The 15,996-nt window shown below is 43.2% G+C and overlaps 1 protein-coding gene across 1 annotated transcript in view; it reads right to left on the minus strand.

Annotated features, from left to right (window-relative positions):
* The window catches only part of PFKFB4 (6-phosphofructo-2-kinase/fructose-2,6-biphosphatase 4), a 58,388-nt gene extending 42,769 nt beyond the window's left edge, over nucleotides 1–15,619 (minus strand). Inside the window, exon 1 of the mRNA XM_072128628.1 lies at nucleotides 15,410–15,619. Coding sequence (XP_071984729.1) covers nucleotides 15,410–15,458 — 49 coding nt within the window. The 5' untranslated portion in view covers nucleotides 15,459–15,619. The remainder of the gene's footprint in view (nucleotides 1–15,409) is intronic.
* Nucleotides 15,620–15,996: the final 377 nt, after the last annotated feature.

Here is a 15,996-nt window from a genome sequence, read left to right on the forward strand (position 1 = left end):
CTGCAAAACTGTTTGCTGATGGGTATGCCGGGTGTCAGAAAAAATGTAATAAAAACTAATCAAAGGGTCGCACAGTCCTTAAAATGGTAGCAATAAAAACGTAAAGCAGAGGTGTGATTTGGAGCGCACATTGAACGTTGTAAAAACTGAACCCACAAGAAAGTGATGCAAATGCATTTATTGCCAATATCACCACATTTGGAAATTTTTTCCAGCTGCCCAGTACATGTCATAGAATAATAAATAATGTCACTAAGCAGTAAAATTTGTTACACACAGAATAACTTCTCACACACTGTACACAGAAAAATAAAAAAGTTATGGATTTTTAAAAACGGAGATCAAAAATGAACGAAAAAACCTTACGTCCTTAAGGGGTTAATAATGCAACCTAAAGATAAGTGGTGAATATATGGCCTTAGGCTTGTGTACAGCTTTCTTCTTGTTAGGAAACGGTTTGTTCCTTTCATTCATTATTCCTTACGGCAGGTTGAAGACACACATGACTTTAAAAAAGGCGATGAGAACGTTCACCTTATAACTCTTATGCAGTGGAGAATTATTGTATATGGGCAGCACGGTGGCTGAGTGGTTAGCACTACAGCCTTGCAGCGCTGGGGCCCTGGGTTCAAGTCCCACGCAGCTCAACATCTGCAAAGAGTTTGTAAATTCTCTTTGTGTTTGCGTGGGTTTCCTCGGTGTCCTCCGGTTTCCTCCCACACTCCAAAACATACTGGTAGGTTGATTAGATTGTGAGCCCCATTGGGGACAGGGACTAATCTGTCAAGTTCTGTGCAGCGCTGCGTAATCTGTGTGCACTATATAAATAATTATTATTATAGTTATTTAACACTATAAAATGAAAATATGACAACTATGGCTCCGCTCATATTCAAGAGACGTTTTCTAAGCACCCTCTAGTGGAGACTGCTGGGAAGACAAACAACACTGATGTTCACATCACCTATCATTGTCATTAACACCTTAGTGACCTTAGGGCTCATGATTTACGTGGAAAAGATGTAGGTATCACTAGCCTGATCACTACAATGGGCCCTTTTTATGTCTCAGTCGATGCAGAACTAGATTGGATATGAAATAAGACGATTTCAATGCAGCTATAAATATGATACAACAACTTTTGTGAAAAAGCATTTTAGGAAACACATTAATATTATGCAGATGCTTATCCAGCGTCCAAGCCATCTAAACACTCATCAGAATTAGTTTCTGTTCAAACCAGGACTATAGAAAATCACTTTATAAACATATTTAACCCCTTAAGGACGCAGGGTATTTTCGCTAATTTCTTGCCCTCCATCTTCAAAAATCCATAACTTTTTCATTTTTCCGTGTACAGAGCTGTGTGAGGGCTTAATTTGTGCGTAACAAATTTTACTTTCCCATGATGTTATTTATTATTCCCTGCCATGTAGTGGGAAGCCGCAAAAAAATTCCAAATGTGGAAAAATTGAAAAAAACTGCATGTGCGTCATGTTCTTGTGGGCTCAGTTTTTACGACTTTCACTCTGCGCTCCAAATAACACCTCTACTTTATTCTTTGGTTCGGTACGATCGCAGTGATACCAAATTTATACAGGTTTTATTGTGTTTCAATACATTTTCAAAAATTAAACGAATGTGTACAAAAAAAATAATAATAATTTTTGCCATCTTCTGACGCGAATAACTTTTTCATACTTTGGCGCATGGAGCTGTGTGAGGTGTCATTTTTTGCGAAATGAGCCGACGTTCGCAGTATATGGCATTTCTGCTCACTATACATTACAATGAGCCACAGGCTCATTGTAATGGATATGCAGAAGCCATGTATCCTCGGGTCAAACGAAGACCAGAGGCTACCATGGCAACCGATCGCCGCCCCCCGATGATGTTTGGGGGAGCGGCGATCGGAGGTAAGATGGCGCCCATGCGCCACCAAATTCAAAGTGCCGCCGGCGACTTTGCTGGCGGCAAAGAAAAGGTTGACACCCGCGATCGGTGCAAGCACCGACCGCGGGTGATAGCGATGGGTCTTTGCTGCGATATGCAGCAAAGGCCATCTCTGTATGAAGAAGGCTCATCCCGTGAGCCTTCTTCATACAACCTTCACAGCTCCATGGCGGATATATCCGTCACGGAGCGTGAAGGGGTTAAATAAGGCTTTGGCGCTCCTATTCTTGCCTCTTGCTGGTGCCGATTCCCTCCTCTCTCCAGTTCCCTGACACAAGAGCTGGTGATATCAGCAAGAAAGAGGGAAAGAGCACCAGCAAAAGGCGTGAATTATTATCAGACGTTTTAGTTGAAAAACATATGTGATCAGGCGAGGGCCTCCCCATTTCTAAACGTAATTCAACCAGAACGTGTGAACGCAGCCTTATAGCTCTATGACACAAAATTGTCAGATTTCAAACAGCTTTTACTTTTCATACACTGTTTTTAATCAGTCTTTGATGAATTTTTGACGAGTGTGGTCTACGTCTTATATAGAAATAGTTTAGGGCAGTGGTGGCGAACCTGTGGCACGGGTGCCAGAGGTGGCACTCAGAGCCCTTTCTGTGGGAACTCAGGCCATCACCCCAATTGAGGGAAACCAAGACAACCAAACTAGGCCTTATGCCCAAAACCTGGGGTGCACAGGGGCGCGCCACAGCCCAATTGCATATAGGTTTCTATGGAATCGCATGCGGTAACCAGCACCCAATGTCTTGCCTGATCGCTGTGTGATCAGGCTGTGGCACGCACCCGGGCAATTTGATTTCGGTTCTAAACAGAGTGAAAATGGTAGTTGTGACCGCACCCTTATGGAACTAAATCATCTTTTATAACTAGGAGTACCTGAAGATGTTCTCTTGTACACCGAGCCCAACCTAGACGCAAGACTGCTGACATCATTTTATAGATAAAGATATGTGTACTCCTCAAATTACATTGTTAGGTAATCTTGCTGCAAATGCCACGTGAACATTAATGTCACATTAAAAATGTTGCATAGTAACTAATGCTACATTCTCCGTTTTTGATGTAATACACTTTTCATGTACTGAACACAGCCTATAATCCATCAAGAATACTGGATTAGCAACAATTGACTGGGGAGCAATGCACAGCACTATGGAGGCACCATGCAGTAGTCCATTCAATGCCATGCAAGCTTGAGCTGTTATTTAGGACGCGTTCACACATTCCACTAACGTCACGTTCATAATGCGATGCTAGGGCACAGGGGCCAGGGGCATTTAAATCCCATTGGCACATGGGCCGCACCATATTGGGTTTGATTGTCGTCCCCTGTGAAGTCTCCGGGCGGGGCGATCGGTTACTATGACACCTTTGTTCCCCCGACGTATTCCCGACGTTTAACCCCGTAACGGAAAATAGCGCCCTAAGTCGAAAATCCCACTTTTTTGCCATTTGTAAAAATATAAAAAATTCAATAAAAAGTGATCACAAGGCTGTACTGTCCTTTAAATGGTAGCATTGGAAACGTCATCCAAAGCCGCAAAAAGTTGCACCACACACAGCTCTATACACCGAAGTATGAAAAGTTAAAATGAAGATTTTTTTTTTGTACAGGTGGTTTTAATTTTTGTAAATGTATGAAAACATTATAAAAGCTTTATATATTTGTTATCACCGGGATCGCACCAACCCAAAGAGTAAAGCAGACATGTCATTTGGGGCGCACAGTTAAAGCCGTAAAATCCAAGACCACAAGAAAATGGCGAAAATGCATTTTTTCCCCAATTTCACTGCATTTGGAGGTTTTTTTTACCCGCTTCCCAGTACACGGCATGGAATATTAAATTCCCTCACTATGCAATGCAATTTGTTACACAAACAAAATAAGCTGGGAAATGTATTATCTAAAATTTGCTCTTTTATGTAAAATCTCACATCGTGGTTTAAAAAAAAAAATCTCCCAAAGTCATGTGAAAATTTTCAGGAAAGAGTCATACTTGCCTGACATGAGTCAAGGGGCTGCAGTTGGATTGTAACATTTTTAAAGATAAGAGTCATATTAAAGATCTCATCTTTCCGATCACATCAGACCTGTGGTTCTGTGCTCTATAGTACCTGAGATACAGACAGCTAAAGACACAAGCCTGAAGTTGGGAAGATGAGATTTTTATCTTTGATATGACACCAGCAGCATGTCTATGTGCTATAGAACCAAAGACTCATCTTAGACAAAATTTGATGAAATAAATATATTAACCGATATGAAGTGACAGCATAAAAGGGGATGTGTCAAAAATTTTAAAGCAAAAACACTAGTTTCTGGCGCACGGCCTCTCTGTCAGGTGGGAAGTCCTGCCGTCTACAATGTGCAGAGCGGTGGCTTGAAGGTCACTAGGACATGCAATGTGATTGTCTGTGTGAGCTGTCCTTCTCCAAAAGTAACAGGACCTACGAGGGAAGAGCTCCTGTCATCTCTCCAAAGCTGTTATTACATGGAATTAGAGGAAAGGTCACAAGGATCGGTGCTGGCGGAGGTCCAGACTATTATACACTAGAATATCCTAGTGTGCCAGAGACGCTCTATGTATAATTAACCAGTTCACTGCAGGAACTGGTGCCCTGCTCTAACCCCGAGGAGATGTCTAACCTAGGAATATTCTGCAGTGTGTGTGTCTTCTGCTAGAGTATTGAAGGTCACATCACAGTACTGCTACTCCTATCTATGCTTTATATATGGATTTAGAGCAGTAATATTACCTCTATTATGTATCAATACTCCTATTCTGCATATATGGACACTGTACAGTACGTGTCCTCTTGTTCTCTTTATATATGGGCACAGCACATTAAAACCCCTCCTATTCTGTATTCATGGGCACTGCACAGTACACTTATATTCTGTATCCATGGGGACAGTAGGGTACCCTCCTCCTATACTACATATATGAGCACTGCATAAATATTACTACATATATGCTGCATATATGGACATAGAGCAGAACTACTTTCGCTATTCTGCGCTAGTACAGCCATGAGGCTTCTTGGGAATGATGCAACAAGTCTTTCACACCTGGATTTGGGGATCCTCTCTAGTTCCCTCAGGTTGGATGGTGAATGTTGGTAGAAGCCATTTTCAAGTCTCTCCAGTGATGCTCAATTGGGTTTAGGTCAGGACTCTGGCTGGGGCAGACAGGAATAGTCACAGATATGTTCTTAAGCCACTGCTTTGTTATTTTATCTGTGTACTTGGGGTCATTGTCTTTTTGGAAGGTGAACCTTCGGCCCAATCTGAGGTCCAGAGCTCAGGGGGAGGTTTTCATCCAAGATATCTCTGTTCTTGGCCAAATTCATCTTTCCTTCAATTGCAACCAATGGTCCTGTCCCTTCCCCCATAGCCTGATGCTGCCCCCACCATGTGTCACTGTTGGGATTGTATTTGGCAGGTGATGAGCAGTGAATGGTTTTCTCCACACTTACCGCATAGAATTAACACCAAAAAGTGTAAAAAAATGTAAAGGGGTCTGAATACTTTTCGTACCCACTGTATGTGTACTATGCAGTTCCCATCCTCTTATTCTCTCTATATATATTTGCACAGCACAGTACTAATACTCCTATCCTGTACGTATGATTTACTTGTGAGAAATAGATGTCATGTGACCTGTACTTTATGCTCACCTTTCTATTTTTCTGTGGGCAGGTGAAGACGAGCTGGGTGTCCTGTTCTCATTAATTGATGAAGTAGTAAGACGCTCAAAGATTGTATGGGAGTTTCAGAAATTGGCAAGCACAGCACTCAGGTATCTCCCGCTCTCCCATAGACTTTGCTGATGGTTACTAAGGAGTTCTGAATTCCATGTAGCAACTGTGGTCTATGTTTAGAGGACACGGATAATAATTTATGAGGAACGCCTCATTCTGCTTCCTAATAAAGTAGTTTTTCAAAAGCTGGAACATGTTGAACTACGTCCAGGTCCTGAGAATGCAAGGGGTTGTTGTAATGGCCTGTATAGTACCTGCACTAGTAAAATAGGACCATTTGTAAGGTTATAGAAACCTTAGAGCTCATGTCATGTACCTCTTGCTTTAAGGGCCTAAAGTGATGCTATGCTTAGAGTGTTGCCATAGAGACTGCACGTAGGTCAACCAAAAACTCCTGTTCATCTACACATGACTCATCCTCAAATCTGTATGCGTCTTCCTTTTAGCACATTTTTCTCTTCCTACTCCGCCTCTCTGTTTGCATCAACCAGAATATTAACTCTGTGCAGCATTGATGGAGCAAAAGCTTGGGGCATGGGCCAAGAGTTATTTTACTGTATGGCTTGTCATAGACAAATCCTAATTTTGAGGTATAGATTGAAAAATCAGGGAGTGCAAATCCTTTCTAATAAGAGACATTACATTTTTTTTTTCATACAACTCTCTCAGCATTTACACATTTATTGAGGAGTCACAGCAAAGTAGCCAGAGATCCTTAGCACCAAGATTTGGGGTCATCTTTTCCTATTTTAGATCAAATTGCTCAAACTATAGCAACGTTGGGATACGATTGATAATCTTTGTAACAGAAAGGGGTCCCCAAACTATGGCCCGCGGGCCACATGCAGCCCGTTTTTATCCGGCCTCTGTAGCTTGGCGTGCCAGCTTCGTTCCCCCGCGGCCTTCGACAGTCGGGCCACGCAGCCGCATGACGTCATCTCGCGGCTGCACACCCCTTCCAGCTCGGACGGGTCAAGTAGATAGAAGACGTGCGTCGGGAGACTGAGGTGAGTACAACAGTTTTTTTTTTTTAAACGGCAGTAAAAGGATTGTGGCGGCCGGGGGCCCAATTTATGACATGACATAATTTACTATGGGGGCATTATAGGAAATAATGGTGGGGCCCAATTTATGACATAATTTACTATGGGGGCATTATAGGAAATAATTAATGGTGGGGTGCAACATAAGAAATAATTAATGGTGGGGTGGCATAGGAAATAATTAATTATGAAGGGCAGTCTAGTAATTAATGGGGGGGGGGGGAGGTCAGCATTATTCAATAATTAATGGAGAGGGGGTCCCAGTATATTTAATAATTAATTGACCCAATTAATTAATTAATTAATTGGGCCAATATATAAAATAGTTCACAAGGGGGTGCAGTATATTAAATAATTATTTGAGGGGGGAGGGGAGGAGCAGTGTCACATGTACCACTATTTATTTTTAAACTTCAGTCTGGCCGTCTAACGGTCTGAGAGGGACAGTGAACGGCCCCCTATGTAAAAAGTTTGGGGACCCCTGGTCAGAAAGCAGGTAGAAGGCACAATGAAATGGTGATAGATACAGATGGATTGTTTCAGTCAATCCTGGAAGATGTAGTACTTGTTGTTGTGACAGATCAGAACAATTGATATTGTCCCCATTGTCCCGGAAGTATGAACCTACCCTACCAAACAGATCCACATCTTTAGACAGTTCACCCATTGTTAGATAGATGTACAGGAGAGATAAGTTGCCTATTTTAACCAAAATCATCCATGATAAAAGTCAGAAGACACAATTTCTACCCCTAGTAGAACACCGGGAGATCCAACCTAAAAAAAAAAACATTTCGTACTTCACAACCAGTTTTGATTCGCGAGGAATTTTACCGGGCAGACATGTTTTTTTGCTCACATACTTCATATGCTGATCTCATCAAAATGACTAGTAAGGAAGAAGCAAACAACCCAAAACAAGGCACGTACACACAGCACACCTTGCTGACAGATACAAGTCATCATGTGACTGATGTGATATTCAGCTACAAGTGCACTTTTTCATTTTAACTCCTATGAGGAGTTTCTAAAGACTTATGTAAAGTTCATCCACAGCATGGATGGAAGATGGAAAGAAAAAGGGTGATAGTAAACACATGAAAAGATGTGTGCACCACATAGGGGCACATTTACTTACTCGGTCCTGTCGCGATCCCCGATCCGTACGGTTCGACGAAGATGAAGTCTGGTGCGATTCACAAACATCGTGCGCCCGAGATCCTGCATGTGTCGCTTCCCCGCTCAGGTTCACCGGAGTTCACCTTCTTCTTCCCGGTGTATGAAAGTGCATGTCTTGCGACACAATTTGCAATGTTAAATCCCGTGCATTGTCTGAATCCGTCAGATTGTTCGACGGCCCGCCCCCCGATTTGTGTCACGTGAAAGTCGGCGCCGATGCGCCAAAATCCAATCGCATGCGTCAAAAACCCCTGTTAAATGCGGCACAAAACAGAAATTGTCGGGAAACCCGACGGAAATGTGGTCCGCGGACCCTTAGTAAATGAGCCCCATAGTGTGGTAATTTTTTACCACATTTGCCCCAGAATTCTCGCGGATGTTGCCCAAAAAACTGTCCAATATGCCTTGTGCCACATTTATCATGGCTTTTAGACTTTAGGCCTTTGTTTGGCACTTTTCCGGCTTGTCTGACTAAAGCGGCATGGCCTTCGGAAAATGTGCGTTGTCCGTTAGTTAAGGCCAACTAAAACTAGATATAAAGTAGGAACCAACAGTCTAAGGCTACATTCACACAAACATATGGGGGACGTATATACAGCTGACGTATATACGGCGTATATACGCCCCCCATACACGACAATGGGCTCTCGGCACGCTATAGGAACGGTATGGTGCCGCACATGTGCGGCACCATACCGTAACCAGGAGCAAGATAGGACAAGTCCTACCTTTCACTGGAATACCGCGCTGTGCGCCATATATTACTATAGAGAGGGGCGGGGTGAGCAGCGCTCCCGGAGCCGATGTATACATCATGTGAATGTTGCCTTATACTGCACCGGAATTTATTATCACAGTGATAAATCTGGTGCAGCAAAAGACCAGTGATTTCAAGCCAAAGACTGACGAAAACTGAGAGATATTGGGGCATATTCACTAAGGCCCTTGTGCCAGTTTTCTCTCTGACTTTGCACGTTCTGTTAAGTGATAACTCCTTAAAGTGTCTACGACAGATTTGTGTTGCACACAACTCATTGGGGCAGATTTATCAAGTGTCTGAAAGTCAGAATATTTCCAATTGCCCATGGCAACCAATCACAGCTCCCCTTTAAAATATTCATGAGCGCTGGTGAAATGAAAGCTGAGCTGTGATTGGTTGCCATGGGCAACTGGAAATATTCTGACTTTCAGACTGCTTGATAAATCTCCCCCATTGTGTCACAACTGCACTATACTAGACACAAACTTCTGCACTGAAAGGCAAGTTCCGGTGCACAGTCCGAGTTTCCGACACATTTCTCATGCAGTGTCTGACAGAAGTGTGTTGCACGCCCTATGTTAAAGGTGCAGTTTGCCTGTGAAGTGTGCAGAGTGCGCTAGATTCATTAATTGTGCCGCACATTCTTTATGAATCAGACGCCCCCTGCACTTCTCCGACAGTGTGCACCAACTTTTTTTGGTGCACACTTAACATAGAGTGTGTAACACAATTCTTTCAGACACAAGAGACTGACTCCAGACCCCTGCCATCCTAGCCTCCGCCCCCCCCATCACCCTTCTCTGTTTTTTTACAAACGTATTTAGATCAGATTTTTTTTTTTCCTGGCTAACACGGTACTTCTACAATTTTCTCAACATACAATCACAATTCCTGACAGACTATCCTCAGGATAAGAGATCAATAGTTAAATTTTGGATCGGCGCCCTGCACCAATCTGGTTTTCAGTGATGCAAGAAATTGGTTCCATGTCTCTTTTGCACATGTATGCTTAGCAAAGTTTGCAAGTAGGTTTGGAGGAATAGCTGACAGCCAAATGCTATTTAATGTATATGGAATTAGATATGTTTCCTCCAAAGTTTTTTCACATTTACAACATATGGACGTCACCATGACCATGATCACTTCAGGGAATAATGCAGCTGGAGATACAGGCTGCCAAACCCATCAGGATGACCCCACATTGTGACCTTCATATTATCATCACTACTCACCAAAAGCTTCAGAGTCACAATTATAGAGGAGCATTCAGCTTTACAAGCTAAAATGTGTCCAGTTACACCATCACTATTTCTTCAATGGTAGAACTTCTCTCTTTGAGCACAAACAGGAAACTTTCCAAATAGACACAGAATAAATATCAGTAAATCCATTTGCGGAGAATGTCCTGATCTCCTATTTTACCTTCAGTTTTTAGTTGACAGGTAAATTGTATAACTGCCTGCAATGTAAAGGTTTTCTGTCAAGAACTACAGGGATGATGTGATTGCTGTATTCTTTAAGGTATGGTAACAGTAGTATATATATTTTTTACCATGAATATGGCCCCTTCTGTACCTCTATGAGAATATACAGAGATTTATTTTCTCAAGGATATTCTATGAGCACAGAAACTTTAAAGTTCCATAAGTTTCAAAGCTGCTGTGATCCGCAGAGTCTCTGCATAAATTCCAAGCAAGAAATCAGCCGCAGATCCTATAAAGATTGCAGCAAAACCTGATGACATGCGGGAATTTGACAAAACAGAAATACTGAGAATTTATTATATATAGATACTTTATATAGTAGGTAGATGGGAGTTGTATACATCCCTGTAAATCGATGCGATTTTGCTGTGGCTTACCCATAAAATTTGTGGCCAAGGGCATAACTTGAGGGGGTGCAGAGGTTGCGGTCGCACCCGGGCCCAAGAGGTTTAGGGAGCCCTTATGGCGTCACTCTCCCATATGAGAAGACTATTACTATAAACCATACATTATAGTCGGAGCCTGTACTCTGTCTGCATTATCTGGAGTACGAGGCTTTATTTAGCCTTGTGATAGTGGCAGCTCTGGGTATTAAACCTTGGTACAGTGTACAAGTAATACCACGTTGTCTGCTATCCCAGGACAGCTATTTATAGTTCCATCACACGAGCTGCTCTGCTGAGATTACAGACATTAAGATTACAACGGAAGTAGTACACAAGAAAAGAAATCCCCCATTTACAGGCCTATCCACAATGTAATCATGTAGAATCCCCAACATGGTGTCAGACAGCAGTAAACACCTGTGGTAACCGCGCAGCGTTGAGGCCTGCGCTCCACTTCCACTATAATGAAAGTTATTGTAAAGATAATAGAAACAAACATAGCGCCTTGTCATAACTATGACCCATGTGTTATAACGGCCATATATAAACTATCAATCATCTCTACGCGGAAATATGATTTTTTTCCTTGGAATTTACATTATTACATAACAGCTTTACTGTATATATGTAATCACCCAGTGTGGCATAATTCCCAGAAATCGGAATGGACTTTGCAGGATCAGCCTCCCTTGCCCAAGATCTGCATGACCCGTTTAGCTTTCCTCCAGTACCAGGAATTGGGTGGAGGTCCCTTTAAACTGTGCCCCTTCTGACATGATATCAATGACAGGTCTACAATGTAACAAATAATATGCTTGTTATGACACATAGCTGTTACACAAGCCTGACGCTGTGAGTGGGTGGTATTATCATATAATCAGGATGTGTAAATAGCCATAACTTGTAAAGAAAGTTAGTTCTCTTAGAGCAGTGATGGCAAACCCTTTATAGACCGAGTGCCCAAACTACAACCAAGTCCCACTTATTTATCGCAAAGTGCCAACGCAGAAATGTAATTTGTGATTTATACTCCCTGTTCTGTCACAGCTTTCTTTCATATCAGCACCCTGAGGACACCAATAAAGCAGAAAATAGAAGAAATTAGGATGATTATTGTAGCTTCGCTCCAGGGTCCCATAAACAGGAAGAATTGTCAGGGCTGGAGCAGGAGCTACAATGATAATCCAGATCTGTCCACACCTTCCCACTCCTCCAGTAGTCCCAGGTAGAGCTGTCACTTTACAATAGCTCTGTGCACAGCAAGTCCTGGGCTGTCTGGGACTGCAGGAAGATACCTGGAGTCATCGCTGGTGATGGCCGAATGCCCACAGAAAGGGCTCTGAGTGCCACCTCTGGCACCAGTGCCATAGGTTCGCCACCACTGTCTTAGAGGATCAAAATCCAGCATAATAAACCAGGGACACTTACTCATAGATCCAGACACTGTGACCTTCTTATATTTGTTATCCATGGCCTCCTTCCTTCTAAAATTAACTTTTAAAACTATGCTAATGACCATGAAGTGCGCCAAAGCCCCTCCATGCTCTTTCTTCAAAGGCTGTTACACTGTTTCACCCTCCCTCAATGCTCCCTTTGCGCTTTCCCCCTCCCTCTTCCTGATGTAATCTGACACAGTGGGAGAAGGAAGTGCTCCATGTTCACCTTAACAGCTTGTGAAGCTGCAGCACAGAGGCCTTCTGGCTCAGTAACTTGATTTTAAAAGGAAGTAGGTCATGGATAACAAATATAAAAAGATGACCACAGCCTTGGTGCCCGGTTCTATGAGTAAGGCCTGAGTGTCCCTGGTTTACCTTGCTTGCTTTTGATTGTAAATTTTGAAGAGAAGTAGTGGCTATTACACATGGCTGAGAAGAATAGCAGAGATTTATTTTATTATGACGGAAATTTCAAAATGTGTCTTACTGCCAGGATCCCCAACTATCACCTGATTCGGGGGGGGGGGGGGGTCATGGAGTTGGGTCTCAATGTGAATGGAGCAATGGTGTACATGCAAGACCAACTCTTCATCCATTTTATGGGACTGATACAGATTGCTGTTTATAGAGGATGACACTGAAACAATTGCTATGTGCTGCTCTAAATGCTACAACCAATCAATTTTTCCCTGATCACCGTTAGGCTATATTCAGACGAACTTATGGGGGAAATAAAGGCCAACATATATACGGCCGATATATGTCCCCCATAAATCGCTACAGACTGAAAGCGCCATGCGCCATATATTCCTCTGGAGAGGGGCGGCACTCTCTCACTCCTCCGCTCCCCTGGCACTGCCGTGTGCCCTCCGTGCTACGGTATGGCGGGCAGTGGCACTGTGAATGTAGCCTTTGGGGGCCAGCATGGGCGCACAGAGCGGTACGGTACAGTACATGTGCGCCATGTATCACTATGGAGAGAGAAGCGATCACCCCTCCTCTCCAGCGCAGTGAACATATGCCCGCTGGACCGTAGCACATTTTAGTGTGATTGTAGCCTATAGACTTGAGTTTTTGCAACATTTGTGGGCTGGAAGCCTTATCAATGGGTAAACCCCTGTCAATATAATCTTTCCTTGCATATATGAAAGGCTGTATAATACAAATATGCCTGGACCTTGTAGGGCGATGTGCATGGTCTTGGGTATGTGTGATGCCTTTAAGAACAAGTCCAGAATGAAATGATCTCATCACAGTAACCTGTCAGGAGAAGTGATTACTGTTGTATATACATCTTATATACACAATTCTTCTGCTTCTGTGACTATTCATGTTCAGGCAGTCTCATTAAGTAATATAACAATACACAATTATACCACTATTACAGACGTCATACGCCGAGCCTACCCCGGAGAATACAGACGTAATCATGGCTTCTTTTTTTTTTACAAACTTTATACAGCCTGTTGGGATTACCTGCTGTGTATCAGTAAACAAAGGCAGTATATGTATAGGGCTGGGCCATGGCGGTTCTGTTTACCATCCTATGGAGCGCACATGCTGGACCTGATACACAATAACACAATGCGTCACTGCATCCCATTGAATGACAAATCCCAGACATATTACTAAAAAAATGTACAATGTTTTCTGTGACGCCGACTGCTTTGACAGAAGGGATGGAGGTCACGTCAACAAATGCCTTTGTGTCAGACAAAATGTCACAGCTGTGTAACATATACCCGGCAAATGTCTCACAGTGACAAGCTCCATTATCCCGACATGTCCTGTGTATACGGCAATGTGACAAATATCCCACAACAGCCAAACCATCTATGTCACACTGCCCCCTGACACTGCAGGAGGTGCGCCATTTAACACTTTTTACGTGTCCTGATGTCACAGGGATTCGCCATTACTTTTGGATAAAATGTGGGAACATTGTCCAGGACTGACTGGACCTGCGGAGCTCACTACACACATTATAGTGATGTCAGGTGACATTTAGAGGATTACACCACCCAAAATAGTCAGCGACAATGCTCCGACCCGCAGGAGATTTATTATAGATATATAATATATTATAACTATATACACCACCCCATCACATGCAAGTCCTGGATATATGGATAGACAGATAGATAGTGACCTGTGAATAATATCACAAGCAGCAATCTAGTCACACAGTATAGCAGCAGTCATACATGTATGTACAGTAGAAGTCATACGTGTATGTACAGTATAGCAGCAGTCATACATGTATGTACAGTAGAAGTCATACGTGTATGTACAGTATAGTAGCAGTCACACATGTGTGTATAGTAGCAGTCATACGTGTATGTACAGTAGCAGTCAAGTGTATGTACAGTATAGCAGCAGTCATACATGTATGTACAGTAGCAGTCATACGTGTATGTACAGTAGCAGTCATAAGTGTATGTACAGTATAGCAGCAGTCATACATGTATGTACAGTAGCAGTCATACGTGTATGTACAGTAGCAGTCATAAGTGTATGTACAGTATAGCAGCAGTCATACATGTATGTACAGTAGCAGTAATACGTGTATATACAATAGCAGCCATACGTGTATGTACAGTATAGCAGCAGGCACACATGTATGTAAAGTATAGCAGTAGTCATACATGTATTTACAGTACAGCAGCAGTCACACATGTGTGTACAGTGTAGCAGCAGTCACACGTGTGTACAGTGTAGCAGCAGTCACAAGTGTGTACAGTGTAGCAGTCATACATGTGTGTACAGTAGTAGTCACACATGTATGTAAAGTATAGCAGTAGTCATACATGTATTTACAGTACAGCAGCAGTCACACATGTGTGTACAGTATAGCAGTCATACATGTGTGTAAAGTATAGCAGTCATACATGTGTGTACAGTAGCAGTCACACATGTGTGTACAGTATAGCAGCAGTCTAGTCACACACTATAGCAGCAGTCATACATGTATGTACAGTAGCAGTCATATGTGTATGTACAGTATACCAGCAGGCACACATGTATGTACAGTAGCAGTCATATGTGTATGTACAGTATACCAGCAGGCACACATGTATGTACAGTAGCAGTCACACGTGTGTACAGTATAGCAACAGTCATGTATGTACAGTTTATCAGCAGTTACACATGAATGTACAGTATAGCAGCAGTCATGTATGTACAGTATATCAGCAGTTACACATGTATGTACAGTATAGCAGCAGTCATGTATGTACAGTATAGCAGCAGTTACACATGTATGTACAGTATAGCAGCAGTCATGTATGTATGTACAGTACAGCGGGCACACAGATACATACACGTGTGTTTCCATGCACAGCAGCACGTACACATTCTGGTCCCCTCATCCATTAACCCCGTGCAGCCCGTCTCCTACCTCTCCGCCCCCTGCCGTTGGTGCTGCCGTTCCTGTTGCTGCCCCTCATGGCGGCAGTGCTGAGGACAGTTCCCTCGGGTGTCAGCAGAGCGCAGCCCCCGCCAGCCGCATGCCCCCTGTGTGTCAGTGCAGCTGCCCCCCGCCTGCCATGTGTGAGTGCCCCCTGCTTATTACTGCCAGCACAGGGGCACCCGAGGAATGTATCAGCGGGGACACGCCCCGGGGCGGCCTCTCACACGGGATTGGAAGACACAGGAGGAGGGGGAGGATCCTCTGTGTTTACACACACAGGAGGCTCGTCCGCCACACCTGTAACCCTTCCACTGCCGCGGCCAGGCGTCAGGACCCTGCCCTGGAGACAAGGCTGTGTTCAGATACCGCGGAGGAAATAATAACGCATGTGAAAGATCACGTGGATTTACTGTACAATGTGGCCAAAAGATTTTTTAATGGAGAGACAAACATTTTTTCAGATGTGATTGTGATGAGGTTTGCACAACAGCTCCCACATATGAATGGATAGAAGAGGAGGGAAAATTATCAAGAGCTTATATCGTTCAAAGTGTTTCCCAATGATGTGTCCATTG

Source organism: Engystomops pustulosus, chromosome 10, assembly GCF_040894005.1.
Source record: "Engystomops pustulosus chromosome 10, aEngPut4.maternal, whole genome shotgun sequence".
In the NCBI taxonomy this organism is placed as follows: Eukaryota; Metazoa; Chordata; class Amphibia; order Anura; family Leptodactylidae; genus Engystomops; species Engystomops pustulosus.